This window comes from Microtus oregoni, unplaced genomic scaffold (genome assembly GCF_018167655.1).
Source record: "Microtus oregoni isolate MIOR12 unplaced genomic scaffold, Mior012 000025F_ref0000491, whole genome shotgun sequence".
In the NCBI taxonomy this organism is placed as follows: domain Eukaryota; kingdom Metazoa; phylum Chordata; class Mammalia; order Rodentia; family Cricetidae; genus Microtus; species Microtus oregoni.
Window position 1 is genome coordinate 24,877,328 of NW_024543084.1, and position 18,407 is coordinate 24,895,734.

General features: G+C 50.4%; 2 protein-coding genes across 6 annotated transcripts; one reads left to right on the forward strand and one right to left on the reverse strand.

Moving 5' to 3' along the window:
• The first annotated feature begins 9,854 nt into the window (after positions 1–9,854).
• On the forward strand, positions 9,855–16,332 carry B3gnt3 (UDP-GlcNAc:betaGal beta-1,3-N-acetylglucosaminyltransferase 3). 4 transcript variants are annotated; one of them, XM_041674588.1, is made up of 5 exons: positions 9,855–9,970; positions 10,201–10,410; positions 13,963–14,028; positions 14,703–15,275; positions 15,379–16,330. In XM_041674588.1, exons 4-5 carry the CDS (start codon positions 14,715–14,717, stop codon positions 15,928–15,930), a joined length of 1,113 nt encoding a protein of 370 aa, XP_041530522.1. In that variant the 5' UTR covers positions 9,855–9,970; positions 10,201–10,410; positions 13,963–14,028; positions 14,703–14,714; the 3' UTR covers positions 15,931–16,330. The 4 variants fall into 4 exon arrangements, with proteins under 4 accessions (XP_041530522.1, XP_041530523.1, XP_041530521.1 ...); XM_041674589.1 differs by having other exon boundaries at positions 10,201–10,333; XM_041674587.1 differs by having other exon boundaries at positions 10,201–10,366; positions 15,379–16,329.
• A 469-nt stretch (positions 16,333–16,801) lies between these two features.
• Insl3 (insulin like 3) lies at positions 16,802–18,403 on the reverse strand. Of its 2 annotated transcripts, none has more exons than XR_005976363.1 (2): positions 17,485–18,175; positions 16,802–17,350 (listed from the first exon to the last, which is right to left on the reverse strand). XR_005976363.1 is itself a non-coding variant. In XM_041674591.1 (2 exons), the coding sequence occupies exons 1-2, from the start codon at positions 18,400–18,402 to the stop codon at positions 17,148–17,150; spliced, it is 387 nt and encodes a 128-aa protein (XP_041530525.1). In that variant the 5' UTR covers position 18,403; the 3' UTR covers positions 16,802–17,147. The 2 variants fall into 2 exon arrangements, 1 of the variants encoding a protein (XP_041530525.1); XM_041674591.1 differs by lacking the exon at positions 17,485–18,175 and adding an exon at positions 18,219–18,403.
• Positions 18,404–18,407: the final 4 nt, after the last annotated feature.

An 18,407-nucleotide genomic window follows, 5' to 3' on the forward strand; every position in this document is an offset into this window, starting at 1 on the left:
TAGGGGCTGGAGAGATGGCTCAGAGGTTAAGAGCACTGGCTGCTCTTGCAGAGGATCTGAGTTCAATTCCCAGCAACCACATGGTGGCTCACAACCATCTGTAGTTTGATCTGGTTCCCTCTTCTGGCCTGCAGACAGATCACTGTATAAATAATAAATAAATAAATTAAAAAAATAATCATTCAGTTTGGTTTTGAGTTCTGCTTAGAAAACCCACGTTATTGACACTGGAATAAACCCAGAGTGCAGCGTCTCAACTGCTTTAGTGGTATAACTGTGACACCTACTGGTCCACATCATTATTACACCTTAAAATTCTCATCTGAGCCAGGATTTCAACAGACAATGGCAGATAATACTATCATCCAGGAATTTAATAACCTTTGCATTCCTAATATGGAGGGAGCTCTGAAAGAAGTAAACGACCTACCTGGGATGTGTACATTCATAGACATAGCACCTATTAGTTTGATAATTCATGTTATATTCTTTTTTTTTTTTTTTTTTTTTGTTTTTCGAGACAGGGTTTCTCTGTGGTTTTGGAGCCTGTCCTGGAACTAGCTCTTGTAGACCAGACTGGTCTCGAACTCACAGAGATCCGCCTGCCTCTGCCTCCCGAGTGCTGGGATTAAAGGCGTGCGCCACCACCGCCCGGCTCATGTTATATTCTTAAAGACATGGTTTGATAACAGCGTCAAGAAAGAGAACCTTTTTTATTAATTTATTTTAACCTTATTTTATGCGCATTGGTGTAAAGGTGTCAGCTTCCAGGGAGCTGAGGCTACAGGCAGTTGTGAGCTGCCATGTGGGTGCTGGGAATTGAACCCAGGTCCTCTGGAGGAGCAGCCAGTGCTCTTAACCGTTGAGCCATTTCTCCAGCCCAAGATTGAGAAACTTTTAGAAATGATGCAGACTTTACAGACCAGTGATGAAAAGCTGGCTGAAAGGTTTCATAACATTGAAAATGGCAACCATAATTTGTCAGGTGAAAGCCGCTCCATGGCATGGGTTATGAAACCTTACTGAGAGATTACCTGAAAGGGTTCATACTGTTGAAATTGGCAATCAAATCCTATTGATTAATTTTTACATGGTATATGTGGTAAAGAAAGATCCATTCTAAGATAATATCTTCCCCCTGCACTAAAATTCCTGTAGGGGAACATGTGGAGAGTAATATGACCAGAACGCAGTTAAGATTCGGATCCGCACGATCCACATGTGCCTCCTGTAACTTCTCTTCAATCAAACCAATTCTCTCTTCGCTTCAGTTGATAATTCCCTGGGACTATTTAAGCCCCTGTCATCATCTAATGTTTTGTTTAAGTTAATCAGTCCTCAGGTTTTATTTCTATAGTGGGTCACAGACTGGAAATGCCTCCTAGCTGTTTTTGGAAGTCATTAAGTTTCTGCAATCAGTCTCTCCTAATTTGCAGTTTTTGTGGTCTAACTTTCTGTAAATCTGTTTTATAACCTAAATAATTGATAGAATTTTCTTTGTATTTTTTCAGGAGCAATTTGTAATCCCCCAAAAGGCTAAGCCTTCTTTACTTATTCAAACATTAAAGTATCTACATTTAAATCAGATAGCAAAATATCACCCTGTAGTAGCAAACTATAGATTCAGGAAACTGCTTGAGTATCATTTCCAATGGTTGACTTATTATGGGGTGGGGCTATTTAACATTACCTTGGAAGAACCAATCAGCATTTATTTAAAACATAATTGACAGAATGCAGAATTGTTCCACACCACAACACTAGTGAATTAACAGAACTTTTGAAAACTTTAGAACAAAAAGAAACAAACTCACCCAAGACAATTAGACAGTAGGAAATAATCAAAGTGAGAGCTGAAATCAACAAAATAGAAACAAAGAAAACAATACAAAGAATCAATGAGACAAAGAGCTTATTCTTTGAGAAAGTCAACAAAATAGACAAACCTTTATCCAAACTAACCAAAAGGGAGAGAGAGAATATCCAAATAATCAAAATCAGAAATGGAAAGGGGGACAAAAAACAGACATGGAGGAAATACAGAGAATCATCAGGTCATATTTTGAAAACCTGTACTCTACAAAATTGGAAAACTTACAGGAAATGGACAACTTTCTGCATAAATAGCACTTACCAAAATTAAATCAAGACCAGATAAGCAAATTAAACAGACCTATAACTGCTGAAGAAATAGAAACAGTCATCAAAAGTCTCCCAACCAAAAAAAAAAAAAAAAAGCCCAGGACTAGATGGTTTCAGCACAGAATTCTACAAGACTTTCAAAGAAGAACTAATACCAATACTTCTCAAATTATTCCACACAATAGAAACAGAAGATACATTGCCAAACTTTTTTTATGAGGCTAAAATTACCCTGATACCCAAACCACAGAGAGACATTACTAAGAAAGAGAATTACAGACCGATCTCACTCATGAGCATTGATGTAAAAATACTAAATAAAACACTGGCAAATCAAATCCAAGAACACATCAGAACCATCATCCACCATGATCAAGATGATCAAGGCAGCTTCATCCCAGAGATGCAGGGATGGTTCAACATATGAAAATCTGTCAACGTAATCCACCATATAAACAAGCTGAAAAATAAAAACCACACGATCATCTCATTAAATGCCAAAAAACTTTTGACAAAATACAACATCCCTTCATGATAAAGGTCTTGGAGAGAGCAGGGATACAACGAACAGACCTAAACATAATTAAGGCAATATACAGCAAGCCAACAGCCAACATCAAACTAAATGGAGAGAAACTCACAATGATTCCACTGAAATCAGGAACAAGGCAAGGTTGTTCATATCTATTCAATATAGTTCTTGAGGGCCTAGCTAGAACAATAAAACACAAAAAGGAGATCAAGGGGATACAAATTGGAAAAGAAGAAGTCAAACTCTCACTGTTTGCTGATGATATGATAATTTACATAAGTGATCCCAAAAATTCTACCAAGGAACTTCTACAACTCATAAACACTTTCAACAATGTAGCAGGATACAAGATTAACAACAACAACAAAAAAATCAGTAGCCCTCCTGAACACAGATAGATGATAAAAGGGCTGGGGAAGAAATCAAAGAATCAACACTCTTCACAATAGCCACAAATAGCATAAAAATATCTCAGAGTAACTCTAACCAAACAAGTGGAAGACTTGTATGACAAGAACTTTAAATCTTTAAAGAAAGAAATTGAATGGTGATGGATGGAGATAGAGACAGAGACCCACACTGGAGCACTGGACTGAGCTCCCAAGGTCCCAATGAGGAGCGGAAGGAGGGAGAAGATGAGTAAGGAAGTCAGGACCACGAGGGGTGCACCCACCCACTGAGACAGTGGGGCTGATCTATTGGGAGCTCACCAAGGCCAGCTGGACTGTGACTGAAAAAGCATGGGATAAAACCGGACTCTCTGAACATGGCGAACAATGAGGGCTGATGAGAAGCCAAGGACAATGGCACGGGGTTTTGATCCTACTTCATGTTCTGGCTTTGTGGGATCCTAGCCAGTTTGGATGTTCACCTTCCTAGACATGGACGGAGGGGGGAGGACCATGGACTTTCCACAGGGCAGGGAACCCTGACTGCTCTTTGGACGGGAGAGGGAGAGGGAGAGGAATGGGGGGAGGGGGAGAAGGGTGGGAGGAGGGGGAGGGAAATGGGAGGCTGGGAGGAGGCGGAAACTTTTTTTTTCCTTTTCTCAATAAAAAAAAAAAAAGAAATTGAAAAAGAGACCAGAAAGAGGAAAGATCTCCCATGCTCTTGGGTAGGCAGAATTAACACAGTAAAAATGGCAATCTTACCAAAAGCAATCTACAGATTCATTGCAATGCGCATCAAAATCCCAGCAAAATTCTTCACAGACCTCGAAAGAATGGTACTCAACTTCATAAGGAAAAGCAAAAAATCCAGGATAGCCAAAACAATCCTGGGCAATAAAAAACGTCTGGAGGCATCACAATCCCTGACTTCAAACACTACTACAGAGCTACAGTACTGAAAACAGACTGGTATTGGCGTAAAAACAGACAGGAGGACCAATTGAATCAAATAGAAGACCCAGACATCAATCCTTGCATCTTCAAACACCTGATTTTTGACAAAGAAGCAAAAAATATATGAAATGGAAAAAAGAAAACATATCTAACAAGTGATGCCAGCATAACTGGATATCAACACGTAGAAGAATGAAAATAGCCCCATATCTATCACCATGCACAAAACTCAAGTCCAAATGGATCAAAGACCTCAACATAAAGCCAGTCACACTGAACCTTATAGAAGAGAAAGTGAGAAGTACACTTGAACGCATTGGCACAGGAGACCACTTCCTAAATAGAACCCCAGCAGCACAGACACTGAGAGAAACAATTAATAAATGGGACCTCCTGAAACTGAAAAGCTTCTATAAAGCAAAGGACACGGTCAACAAGACAAAACGACAGCCTTCATCAAACAGAGGTCTGATCTCCAAAATATACAAACAACTCAAGAAATTGGACACCAAAAGAACACATAATCCAATAAAAAATGGAGTAAAGACCTAAACAGAGAACTCTTAACAGAAGAATCTAAAATGGCTGAAAGACACTTAAGAAAATGTTCAACATTCTTAGTCATCAGAGAAATGCAAATCAAAACAACTTGGAGATTCCATTTTACACCTGTAAGAATGGCCAAGATCAAAAACACTGATGACAACTTATGCTGGAAAGGTTGTGGGGAAAAGGGAACACTTCTGCATTGCTGGTAGGAATGCAAGATGGTATAACCCCCTTTGGATGTCAGTGTGGCGATTTCTCAGAAAATTAGGAAACAACTTTCCTCAAGACCCAGTAATACCACTTTTGGGTGTATATCCAAAGGATGCTAAATCGTGCCACAAGGACATGTGCTCAGTTATGTTCATAGCAGCTTTGTTTGTTATAGCCAGAACCTGGAAACAGCCTAAATGGCCCTCAATCGAAGAATGGATAAGGAAAATGTGGTACATTTACACAATGAGTACTACACAACAGAAAAAAATAACGACGGCTTGAATTTTGCAGGAAAATGGATGGAGCTAGAAAACATTATTTTGAGTGAGGTAACCAGACACAGAAACACAATTATCACATGTACTCACTCATAGGTGGTTTTTAAACATAAAGCAAAGAAAGCCAGCCCACAAACCACAATCCTAGAGAACTTCGACAACAATGAGGACCCTGAGAGAGACTTACATAGATCTAATCTACATGGGAAGTACAAATTAGAAAAAGGCAAGGTCTCCTGAGTAAATTGGGAGCATGGGGACCTTGGGGGAGGGCTGAAGCGGGGAGGGGAGTCAAGGAGGGGAGCAGAGAAAAATGTAGAGCTCAATAAGTATCAATTGAAAAAGAAAAAAATGAATATGACACCCACATTACCAAGAGTTAGGGTGGGTGGTTTTTGTTTGTTCAATGGATTGTGGACTATTTTTTTTTTGATTTTTCGAGACAGGGTTTCTCCGTAGCTTTTGGTTCCTGTCCTGGAACTAGCTCTTGTAGACCAGGCTGGCCTCGAACTCCCAGAGATCCGCCTGCCTTTGCCTCCCGAGTGCTGGGATTAAAGGCGTGCGCCACCACCGCCCGGCCTATTTTTCTTTTTTACGGGGCTAGTTACAAGTTATTATTGATAATGTTCAGGAAAAAAACTAATCAAAGGTAATTAAGATTCAAGATTCTTATTTTTCAAAGAAAAAAAAAAGAGAACATACAATAGGATCAATTTTAGGACATGCTGTACATACATTTCTAATCTTGTTCACGGTGTTGTACCCATACAGCTCATTTAACAATGTCATGCAAATTTCTAGTCCTTGAAAGTTATCATTACCAACTGTTTAGGATAATAAAGAAATACAGGCTAGTAATTAGTCACCTATTATAATTGAATTAAAACAAAGACAGATTTTATCACATCATTGTCAAACACTTCAGAGATCTGCAGAATATGGCATTTAAGATGTGTTAATAACATTATCTCCTTTTTATGACAATGAGGCATGCCTGGCAGCACCAATCTACTTCAGCGAAGAATGCCACTTAGAGTTTTACTTCCTTCGTGGCAAAAGGGAGCCACAGAGCACGAAAATGTCCTTACTGCGACTGCTGACAGAATGCTGTCCTAACTGGACAAGCAGAACAGAAAACAAAGTGACTTGCCAGACACTGTCAAGACAAGGAGGGACAGACCTTAGAATATCCTGCTTCACAGAAAAGTCTGTCAGATATGCTAGGCCTGTAGGCCTAAGATGGATGCCCCAACATTGCAGAGGAACTTTGGGTGACTGTCCAGGCAGCCATCTGTTTCTGTCATTTCTCACATTTTTTGGAAGTTCCTTGCTTGCACTTTCTGTTTACTAAGTTATTATTATTTCCTTATTGGGTCTCGGAGGGAGTTGAAGATTAGTTAGTTATACTTATAGTTTGCCAGACACAGAAATCAAGTTATGACAGATAGTAAATTAGATATAAGACTTTGGATTCACCAAGATAAGATAGATATGGAGTATTTTCTCTGAATTTATCAATTGTTAACTGACTAGACATTGTTGATATATTGCCTGTATAGACTGTATACAGTCATTGTATTTATTGTATATACTCTTAATATTCTTATATTAGTTATAGCTTTCTTTTTATTTTAGACAAAAAGGGGAAGTGTAATAGTAATATGTCATTTGTATTTTAATAAGTAAAGCTTGCCCGAAGATCAGAGAGTCAGCCTTACAGACCGGGCAGTAGTGACACACACCTTTAATCCCAGCCCTAGAGAGGAATATAAAACGGGAGGAGACAGCTCTCAGACACAGTCTCATTCTGAGGATTCCTAGAGGCAGGATCACCATTTGGGACTGAGGTTGCGGTAAGAGCCAGTGGCTGGCTGTTTTGTTTTTCTGATCTTCGGTCTGAACCCCAATTTCTGTCTCTGGGTTTTTATTAATCGCGCTACACCTAAAAGCCAGGACGGCTTTGATTGACTCTAGCCTTAGATTGCCTGTCTGCCACGGGTTGGTCAGGATCTGTGGGGAGGCTGTGCATGTGACGTATGCAGAAGAGAAGAGTGGATGGGATCCAAGTCAGGAGTGACTCCAGCTTGCTGGGGTGGGGAACAGGTCCATCTTGAATCTCAAAGGACATGTGGGGACCTCTGATTACACCTTGTGTCTTTGAGGATCCTTGACCAAGCCTGGACCTCAGATCCAGAACCTAGAAGCTGGGGGTGTGGCTCAGAGGTGAAGTTACAGCCTAGAATCCTCCAATAAGGGGTTGGGGCATGAATCAGGGGTGGATCCCCAGTTTAGAATCCCCAGTGTGGGACTGGGGGTGTGGCTCGGGGTGGATCCTGGCCTAGAATCCTCCAGTGAGGAGTTGGGGGTGTGGCTCAGAGGCGGAGCCTCTGCCTAGACTTCTCCAGTGAGGCGCTGAGAGCAGGACTGCCTAGTTGGTGTGGGAAGTCCTTCTATCTATGTGTTGCTTTTGTTGGTTAATGAATAAATCTGTTTTGGCCAGTGGCTTAGCAGAATAGGGCAAGGCAGGAGTTCCAAGCAGATAGAGGAGGAGAGAGTAGGCAGAGTCAAGGAGAAGCCATGTAGCCCCACGGGAGACAGACTCCCGATGGAACTTTACCCACACAGCCACATGACTATACACAGATCAATAGAAATGGGTTGATTTAAGATATAAGAGATAGGGGCTGGAGAGATGGCTCAGCAGTTAAGACCACTGGCTGTTCTTCCAGAAGTCCTGAGCTCAATTCTCAGCAACCACATGGTGGCTCACAGCCATCTATAATGAGATCTGGTGCCCTCTTCTAGCCTGCAGGGATACATGTAGACAGATACTGTATACATAATAAATAAATAAATAAATAAACCTTTTTTAAAAAAATATAAGAGTTAGCCAGAAATACACTTAAGCTGTTGGCCAAACAGTGTTATAGTTTCTGTGTGATTATTTCATGGTCTGGGCAGCCAGGAACAAACAAGCAGCCTCCACCCACACCTGTGTTATAAACACCCTCTGGTTCTCTGACCTCCCCACTGTGGTCTGCTGAGAGGGTCTGGGTTTCTGAGTTTTATCCTGTAAATTGTTCATACCTCAGAAGCCTGTTGTTGCGCCCACTTCCCTGCCTCCCTCTCACGTGTGCATGTGGATTGGTGGCTGGTCCCTGTTTTCACCTCTACAGGTGCTACGTGGCAGTTACCGTCAGCATCCCAGCATATGGTTGATCTGCCCTTGCCGCCCTGCCCATCTGATAAGTTCTGAGAACATGGCACCTCCTGGTAGCTTGAATTTGCTTTCCTTGGGGTACAGGAAGGTAGGGCACCTTTAAAAACACAAGAGGCCTTTTTCTCAGATCTGACTTCCTTCACCCGGCCTCCCGGAGCCCTGGGGAGACAGGTACTTATCTTAGGAGGGTGCGTCTCAGCAGCAGGGCAGGGCCCTGGGTGGGGTGTCATTACCTGTTTATGGCGTTGTGGTCACTTGCACCTGAGTGATTCCAAAACCTCAACTATGCAGAGAGTGACCATTTGAAAGGCAGTGGGTGGCTGAGCCACTGGCATTCCGGCAGGGGCCAAGGGACGTGTTCTCAAGTGAGTGGAACCGAAGGGCAGAAAACAAACCTTTCCCAGGGCAATGGTGCAGCAGCACTTGGCACTGTGGGCCTAGGCAGCCTCACCTCGTGTATTTCTAGAGAATCATTCCCCCCCAAAACCCCCTCCCCAGCCCTGGCAGCCCCCGATCAGCTCCTTGTCTGTGGATTTCCCTGCCCTGTGACAGTTGGGACATTTGTGTCGGCTGCTGACACTCAGCAACATGTCCCCCTACGGAGGCTTCATTCCCTTTTCATGACCGACCAATATTCCAGCACCTGGGCAGACCACAGCGTTGCAAGTGGGACTGCAAAGACCTCCAGTTGCAGAGCCTGATCCCTTGTTTGGAGTTCTCTGGGGATTGCCACTTAGGGAGGGATCACTGTGTCATGTGACACTTGATTCTGTAACTCTATCTACTGCATACTGGTCCAGGAAGACTCAGTTTTTAGTTTATGTACTTAATTCCTCTCTCTCAGCAGACTACTAGGACCCCAAACTCAAGAATTAGGACCTACAGGTTTTGTGGGTAACTCCGGAGGAGGGGAACAGGTTACGTGAATCTGGTATTTAAGAGTCAAGGGGGCCCAAGCAGTGGTGGCATACGCCTTTAATCCCAGCACTAGGGAGGCAGAGGCAGGCGGATCTTTGTGAGTTCGAGGCCAGCCTGGTCTACAAGAGCTAGTTCCAGGACAGGCTACAAAGCTACAGAGAAACCCTGTCTCGAGGGAAAAAAAAAGTCAGAGGGCCTATCAACAGGTTTTAGGGCTCTGGAATCCTCTAGGTTTCTGGGATCTCTCTTCTCAGTGGAATGTGTCTTCATGCAGCGGGGGCTGGGCTGCGAATGGGGGCTGCAGCGAGGGCTGAGCTCTGGATGGGGACTGCAGAGGGGCTGAGCTGCGGAGGGGGCTGCAGCAGTGGCTGAGTTGAGGAGGGGGGTGGCAGACGGTGACTGTACTGTGGCTTCTACAGTACAGCGCCGGGGAGCCCTTGCTCCCTCACAGTGGGGTGGGTGAAGGGAAAGGGAGGCCCTAAGCGAAGGAGGGGCGGTACCACAGAACTGGTGGGAGGATGGATGGGGGACAGGAAAGGTCACCATGGGGAACAGGATGGGGAGGGGAGAGTCAAGGAGTCGGAGAGGGGGCGCGGAAACAGCGCGAGGGGGACTTTCCCCTCGGTCAGTAGGCAGCTCGTGGGGCTGGGGAAAGGATTCCACAGGGAGGGCGGGGAGGAGGCGGAAGGAGGAGAGAAGCCAAGAGCCAGGGTGGGGCTGTCGGTCAGGTGGAAACCATTCTTCCTCCCCCGGCAGTCCCGAGCTGGCTCCCACGGTGAGTGCGGGAGTCCTGGGGGCCGTGGGGGGTTTGGGGGGTCTATGGCGGCCCAGACAAGACTCTCTGCGCGTCCTTGACCGCGAGCTACTGACCGCTCCAGTCCAGGGGCCATGGGGACGAGCCATATTCCAGGGTCAGGTGCCAGCGCTTCTCGCCAGTTCGTGTCCGCATCGCCTAGTGGCTCTGACCCTGACTCGGTTTCCCGTTTGTGTCTGTGATGTTTCCAGGTGTTCGGAATCTTTGTCCTCACGCCGACACCGGGGAAGCTCGGATGAGAAGCATTGGATCTCCAAGCCTCAGTTTCCCCCTGTTGGCATGAGCCTGCGGTGAAGGTGATCTGCGAGGCGCGGTGGCCACTAAGTGGGTAGTCAGTCTTCTATCACCATAGTTAAAGTAAGAGAGTTCGTGTTGCTAGCCAAGGTTCGGACACTTTGAGGGTAATTTACCTTCTTTTTTCTTGCTTTATTCCTTTCCTTTCTGAGACTGGCTTTGAACCTTCTTTCCTCGGCCTCTCGAGAGCTGGGTCTGGACCCCCGTTTTACTTCTTCCCTTGGCCTGTTGTTGTCAGGAGAGGAAGGTGTGGCTGCGGGAAGACACTAGTTGGTCTCCATCTGGCTCCAGTGTTTGAGCAGCCAGGCCCAGGCCAGATCCCCTCCCTCCCGTAGCACTTCCCGCCTCGGCTTAGGCTGTGCGGACCCTAGGGGGCCTCTGGGGACTCCTCTGCGTCCAGAGGTCCGGAGTCCCACAGGCCCCGCTCTCGGCTGGGCGTCCAGCTCAGTGTCCCCCCTTGCGGGAAGCTAACTTGGTCGATCCCAGTGCTGACCGACCCCCTGTCTCGACCCCCAGGCCTCTGAGCTCGGCCCCTGTATTCTCTTGAATCTTGATTACTTGGCTCTTTTGTCTGTGACATTTATCTTTGAGAAAATTAACGTGATTATTGTAATCCTGATGGAAATGTCACCGGAAGAAATCTATTGCATGGATGGGACCCACCTGGAGGGGTGGGGACTCAGAGTGACCCTAAATGGGACCCTGTGAGGCTGCTGTGAGGCCGAGCCCTGCTTCCTGGAAGGGGCGAGGATCCAGGCCTCCCCTCCCCAGCCTCAGTTTCCCCATCTGGGATGATGGTCTGGGATCCTGGCTCCTTCCTTCCCTAATCCGGAAGAGGGAAGCGGCGCCCTTCCGTGAATCACGGACCTGGTCACCATGTGGACCTGGGGCGAGGCTTTCCATAGCTTTATCTTTATAGAAAGTCTCTTTTTGTTTATAAAGAGAAACTTGTCAACGTTAAGGGAAGGCAAACTGGGTACAATCCCGAGAGGAACCTCACTGGGGTCAGGGCTGGTACAGCTCACCCTGCCCAGCCTGGCGCGGTGGCCGCGGGCACGTGTCTGTCAGCTGGAAACCGAGGCTGACCACTGGACCCAGATAGGTTCCTTCCCAAAGCTCCAACCTGCTCTACACCCCCCAGTCTGTGGGAGAATATCCCAGAAGTGTCCCAGAGGTCCAGACATCCATCCCAAAGATGTTCTCAGATCCTCCGTGTATCACGCTCTGCAGCTCCCACGGCCTCATACATAGTGATATTTTATTTGGGCATTAGTAAATAAAGCTTCCTAAAGATTAGAGTGTAGAGCTAAGCCACTAGAATTCCAGGACTCAAGGGCACCCTTGACTACCGGAGAGCGAGTCAGGGTAAGAAGAGAAACAGCTCACACCTTTGATTCCAGCACTAATAGGAACCTGAGGTCCGAGTTCAGTGCAGTCTCAGGGCCACTCAGTTTGGTGGAGAGCTACAGTCACGCTGAGCGTCGCCCTGTGTTTGTCTGAGCTCTCATTGGCTGATGCTTTGCTTGTCTGATTTTCAGCTTGAACCCCAGTATCATCTCTGGGTTTTCATTATTCGTGCTACACTCAGGCTTCTCCGTGTAGCCCTGGCTGCCCCAGCACTCTCTCTGTGGACCAGGCTGGCCTTGAAATCCACCTGCCTCTGCCTCCCCCTGGGATTAAAGGTTTGCTCCGCCAATGCAGTGGGGGAAGGGCAGTGAGTGAATCCTGTGCCCAGCAAATGCTACTCAGGGGCTCCACCCTGAGCCCCGCCCCAGCCCTTCACTGGGAGATCCTAGGCCTTCCCTGCAGCCTGCTTCTTTTCCCTCCTGTCCTCCCGGGCCCCTCCTCTCCTGCTGCTACTTGAAGCTGTTTCTGTTTCAGTTTCAGCATGGATGTGGCAGTCACCACAGGGACCGCTTTCTCCTCAGTTCCCCCACCACTACCCCTCACCTCTGTTGGTGGGAACAGAACACTGCTCTGGGCTCCAGGCCTGGGGACCGCCGGAATTTTTGCGACTTTCTGTGACCTCAGGCTTCTGATACCGCGTCCCACTTCAGCGCCTTGCTGGTGGTGGGCAACAGCGCGCACGCGCAGTGCTTTGCCCACGCACCCAGGTCCCTTACTGGGGTTTGTGTCCCAAAGGGTCCTTCAAGCCCCAGATGCCACCTCCCTCGCCTTGAATCCCCTCCATCCCTCACCCGCCGCATGCGGGTCGGTTTCCATCTAGGTCCTCAGACTTGGTGACAAGCCCCTTTACCCGCTGAGTCCTCCCCAGGCCACTCTCTATCCTCACAGGTTTAACCTCAGGCTGGGGTGGGCAGATCTCCTGAGTTCAAGGCTAGCCTGGGCTGCACTGTGAGCTGCTGTCACTGCAGATGTGTACTCAGGGCCGCTGGGGGTGACAGGTGACCCTGGTTCTGTTCCCAGTGCACTCACACTGAGCTGCCTAAATCACCCCACCCTGTACGAGGCCCCGCCCAGCTCTCTCAGGGTCACCTCCCTCTGTGTCCCCTGAGCTGTGTCTGCCTCACCTCTGTGTGACCCCACATCATCCCCTGCTGCCCCAACCCTTGGCTCCACGGGCCAACTCCCACATTCAGGCAGCTGTTGTAGGGACTGAGACTGAACCAGGTCATGTCCCTCTGTGGTTTGTCTGTGGTCTGCCCTGACAGCTGGATGGCCTTCGTTGAACTCCTGTGCATCCTTCAAAGCCTCAGCCTTGGTGTCCCAGTCCCATTTACTAGGTCACTGTCTTCTCTCTGTGGGACCCTGGATGTCAGGGTCTTCTCCAGGATTAAGGTGTCTCAGGCTTCTGGACACCCACACACAGAGTTGTTGATGAGATGAGGAAAAATATCTTATTTATTTATTTATTTATTTATTTCTGAGACAGAGGCTCAGTTTGTAGTCCAGGCTGTCTTGGAACTCATCGTGTAGACCAGGCTCACCTTGAACTCATGGAGATCCCTCTGCTCCTGCCTCCCTAGTGCTAGAATTAAAGGCATGTGCCCCAGGCACTCCTGGCATGTTTGAGTTTTTAACAGGAGTTTGGGTGGCTTGGCAAAATCTGAAGATCTCGTTCATGTTAACAGAGGTCTAGCCTAGGTGTTGATAGAGGTCTAGCCTAGGCATTGATAGAGGTATAGCCTGGGCATTGGTAGAGGTCTAGCCTAGGCGTAGATAGAGGTCTAGCCTAGGCATTGATAGAGGTCTAGCCTGGGCATTGGTAGAGGTCTAGCCTAGGCGTTGATAGAGGTCTAGCCTAGGCATTGATAGAGGTCTAGCCTGGGCAGGAGGAATTTTCCCTGACTTTGACTGAAGCTACTCAAACTTCAGGAAAAGCCTGAGAGCCCTATGTGTATCCACTAGGCGAATGAATGAATGCCCTAATGACCCATAGGTCAGGGTCTAGCTGAATGGCAGCTAACAAAACCTCCCTGTGAAAATCAATAGCAGTAGCAGACTACATTCCTGAGGCCCCCGGCACTTTTCCTGGGGTCCATCTTGTTTGACTTGGAGGTTCAGAGAGGTCAAACCACTGTGTCAAAATCACACAGCAGAACCCATGGCACAGAGCCAGAGGCCAGCCTGGTCCAGGCAGTAGCAGTGGGTTTGCTTGAAGCCTACGGTCTCAAGGACACTTGTTAACCCCCACATAGTTCCAGGTTCTGTGGAGGAGTTCCAAGACTGCCTGGCTCAGCACGGATACGGATACCGATACCAAGGTAAGTGCTAAGTTTCAGCAGTCATTCAACAAAGACTTGTTGCTGGAAATGCTTTGTGTGCGGTGATGGGGGTGGGGGGGGTGCGGGAGGCGCCAAGGTCAGGGCACAAAGCCAGGGTGTGTGGGCCTGTTCAGTGAGTCTGCTCCCCGTGCTCAGGGTTCCCAGTCCTCAGGCGAGGCGCTTGTAGGCTAAGCCCTGCGGCCTGGGAGGAGAGCCAGGCCTGGTGACAAGGACGCTAGGGCAGGCGGTGGCAGCTCAAGGCCATCCTCAGCTCCACAGCCAGTTTGAGGCCAGCCTGAGCTACACGACTCTGTGTCAGTGGGGAATAAAGTTTCCTGAAATCGAGACCATGTGAGCTGGGGTTCCGATGGATTTGTAAGAGTTTACCACAAACATCAAATGCTTTCTGCCATGGCCTCATGCTGGGCGGGGCCAGGGCCCAGAAGTGCCAGGGGCCAGAAGGGTCAATGAAGAATGCCTGGGTCACGGATCATTCAAAATGGGTTTGAAGGAGGGTGGGAGATTGCCAAGGGAGACAGCTGGGTACAAGGCTCCGTGAGGATCTGGTCTGGGTTCGAGTCCAACAAAAATCAATACTGGTAGGGGAGGGCGAGGAGGACTGAGCGTTCGTGTCTGTCCACCCTGGGTCCACAGCTCCCATGATCTTGCTCTAGGCCTCCCTACGCATGCGGATGCCCCGGCCGCGCCCCGGCGTGATCCTCGTCCTGGCCATGGCTGCCATCTCCCTGCTGCTCCTGTCTCACGTGTGGCCGCCCGGCTGCCCCGCCCTGGAGAGGCCCGCGGAGCCCCAGGAGGTCGCCACGTGGCCCCCGAACCCTCCGAGAGCGGCCTCCGCCCCGTGCCTGGCCAACCTGTCGGTGGCCGAGCACCCGGACTTCAGCGAGCTGCCCGCGCACGTGCGCGACTTCCTGCTGTACCGACACTGCCGCGACTTCCCGCTGCTGCGGGAGCCGCCGGCCGCCAAGTGCGCAGGGCCCGTGTTCCTGCTGCTCGCCATAAAGTCGTCGCCGGCCAACTATGGTCGCCGCCAGGTGCTGCGCCGCACGTGGGCGCAGGAGCGGCAGGTGCACGGGGCGCCGCTGCGCCGCCTCTTCCTCGTGGGCAGCGACCGCGACCCGCGAGAGGCGCGCAAATTCAGCCGGCTGCTGGAGCTGGAGGCGCGGGCGTACGGCGACATCGTGCAGTGGGACTTCCACGACTCCTTCTTCAACCTCACGCTTAAGCAGGTGGGCGAGGGAAGTGGGGTTCTGCAGTATGCGTAAGAGGCCCACGCAGGGAAGGGGGCCCGGGGAACCTCGCCAGCCCGCGTGTCCCCCACTCCACCCGCAGGTCCTCTTCCTGGAGTGGCAGCGGACTCGCTGCCCCGACGCCAGCTTCGTGCTCAACGGGGACGACGACGTCTTTGCGAACACGGACAACATGGTCACCTACCTGCAGGGCCAAGACCCGGACCGCCACCTCTTCGTGGGCCACCTGATCCAGAACGTGGGCCCTATCCGCTTGCCCTGGAGCAAGTACTTCGTGCCCAAGCTGGTGACCCCGGACGAGAGCTACCCGCCCTACTGCGGTGGCGGCGGCTTCCTGCTGTCGCGCTTCACGGCGGTCGCGCTGTTTCGCGCAGCGCGAGACCTCCCAATCTTCCCCATCGACGACGTGTTCCTGGGCATGTGTCTGCAGCAGCAGGGCCTGGAGCCCGCTTCGCACGACGGGGTGCGCACGGCTGGGGTGCGCGCCCCCAGTCCCCGCCTGTCCTCCTTCGACCCCTGCTTCTACCGGGGGCTGCTCCTCGTGCACCGCTTCCTGCCCTTCGAGACGCTGCTGATGTGGGACGCCCTGAGCCAGCCCCAGCTCTCCTGCGGCAAGCAGAGCGCGGTCTCCTGAGACGCTGGGGTGGTCAGCACCCTCCCCCCTCGCCCCGGTTCCTGTCCCCACCCTCGTGCGGTGTCAGGGCAGGTCTGAGGAGCCGGCGTAAGCTTCAAAACCCTCTCGGTACTGCTCACGGTGGCAGGCTCGGGGTTGAACAAGCATGAGCTAAGGAGAATTGCTGCGGGCCGCGGCCCAGCTCGGAGCTCCCGGTGGCAGGCTCCGGCCTTGCCCTGAGCTTCTGCCTCCGCAGGTCCCCAAGAAAGTGAGGCCAGGGAGCGAGGAGGATCTTGACTTGGCCCCAGTGATGTCCCCCAAGGACTCAGGGAACAGCGTAGGGATAAGAGGGGTCCTGTGTCCCACAGACGGGTGGCGGGAAATAAAGTCTGTGGAAGGCTGAAGGCGATGGCTTACAGTGCGGGGGACAGAACACGGGACTTGACCCCTTTTCGTTTCATCGATTTAGAATTATTCTTTCATTGGGTATGCCACGCCGTGGGTAGACAAAGGGTCCACCCCTGGGGCTTGAACTCAGATCTTCAGGCTTGGCGGCAAGCGCCTCTACTCAGAGTCCTCTCGCCAGTGCCAGCTTTAATCTTGTTTCCAGCACTATTCACGTTCTAATGCTGTCTGCGATACTCCGCTCTTTTACCTTGGATATTAACTTACAAAATCGAGCGTCCATGTGACATCATCACTTCTCAAGTCCCCTTTGGTCCCCATCCATTCCTTTGTTTTGTTTTCCTCAAAGGTGGGGGCCCCCGGTGTGACTGTTGTTGCTGCAACAGTGGGGGTCCTAGTCAGGAAGGACACAGAACTCTGCACACCTGGGCGGGGGTGGGCGGGGCAAACCCGCCTAACTTCCCCAAGCAGCGAGCCTGTTTCCCCTGTGTGATCTGGCGTCACCTCAGGTCTTCGTGTGACTGGAGCACAGCCACAGCCCGCCGCTGCCCCCCACCCCCGTGTGGCTTTTCCCAAACAAAATGTGTGAAGTTGCTTTTTTATTTAGATCGTCGGGGACACAAGGGGTAGGGGGGAATGACACAGGGCATGTTGGAGGCTCCTCCTGGGACAGGACGTGTGACCCTCCATTTTTGGGATCTAAGAATAACTGGGACTCCTCCGAGGCAAACCCGGGCTGTTGCATTCACACGGGCCCTGGAGGTATAGAGCATCCTGACGGGGGGTGGGGGGGGGAGCTATCAAGGACCCATCGCCTGAGTCCAGGACCCCCCTCAGGTGGGACAGAGGCGCCTCAGGTCTTGCTGAGTGCAGCCAGTGAGACAGCAGCGGTGTGCAGGGTTCATGGCGGCACTGCGGCGGTGGCGCTGAGGAGCCTGGGGAGGAAGCTGCCGGCCGGGGTCCAGCGCAGGGTCCAGCGTGTCAGCCGCAAGCGCATGCAGGAGCTGCCGCTGCTCCAGCCACCGTAGCAACTCCCCTGCAGGTCGAGCAGGAGTCAGTTTAAGTCACTCCAGACACCCAGCACGCGTTTATTATGTGTCCAGTGACAAGGGAGCGCATACAGAGCGCCTGCGGAATTCTCCCGTACTCTCAGCTGCTGCCCACACTCACCTTCCATCTGTGTGTGTCCCCATAAACCTCCTGTGAGCCTCAGTTTCTGGGCCTGGAAGGCTGGGGTCCCTAGAGATGCTCTCAGGACTGGGATCCCCCGTTGCTCTTTGGGGAGTACCCCCAGCGTCAGGAAGGAGCCACTGAGAGCTATGCACAGGTACCAAGGGGTGTTTCTCCTCTAGGGCTGGAGAAAGAGTCCGCCCCAATCTCCCAGGGAGGGCGCTGAGAATGCCAAGGCAAGAAGATTCCTGTGAGTTCAAGGTCACTTTATGTTGTGTAGTGAGAATGTGTCTTTAAAAAGCAATTAGTCAACCCGGGCGGTGGGGGCACACGCCTTTAATCCCAGCACTTGGGAGGCAAAGGCACGCAGATCTCTGTGAGTTCGAGGCCAGCCTGGTCTACAAGAGCTAGTTCTAGGACAGGCTCCAAAGCCACAGAGAAACCTGTCTCAAAAAAAAAAAAAAGCAATTAGTCCTGTGGTGACGACTTATGCCATTCACCCAAGCAGGCAAGCCTAAGGTGAGGGGTTCAAGGTCATCCTCGAGTACGTCGTGAGTTTGAATCCAGCCTGGGCTACATGAGACCCCGTCCCGAAAACTCCAAAAATGGAAAAGTTAAATTAAAAAAAAAATGAATGAACTCCAGTCCCCTGTTATGGGGGCGACACCGTGAGGGATCTGCCCCTCCCAGTTATCTGTGCATGTCGGCCCCGCCCCGCCCGGACCCCCACTCACGGTCGCGGGCGTTCACTGGCTGCGTAACTTCGGGGGACCAGAGCGGGCTCCCGCATACCCGCACCAGTGCGCGCACCAGGTGGTGGCCGCAGAGTTCGGCTCGCATCTCCTGGGGCTGCGGGGCTCGCAGGGCGAGCTCCAGAGCCGGGAGCAGCAGCAGCAGCAGCAGCGTCAGCGTGTGCATGATGG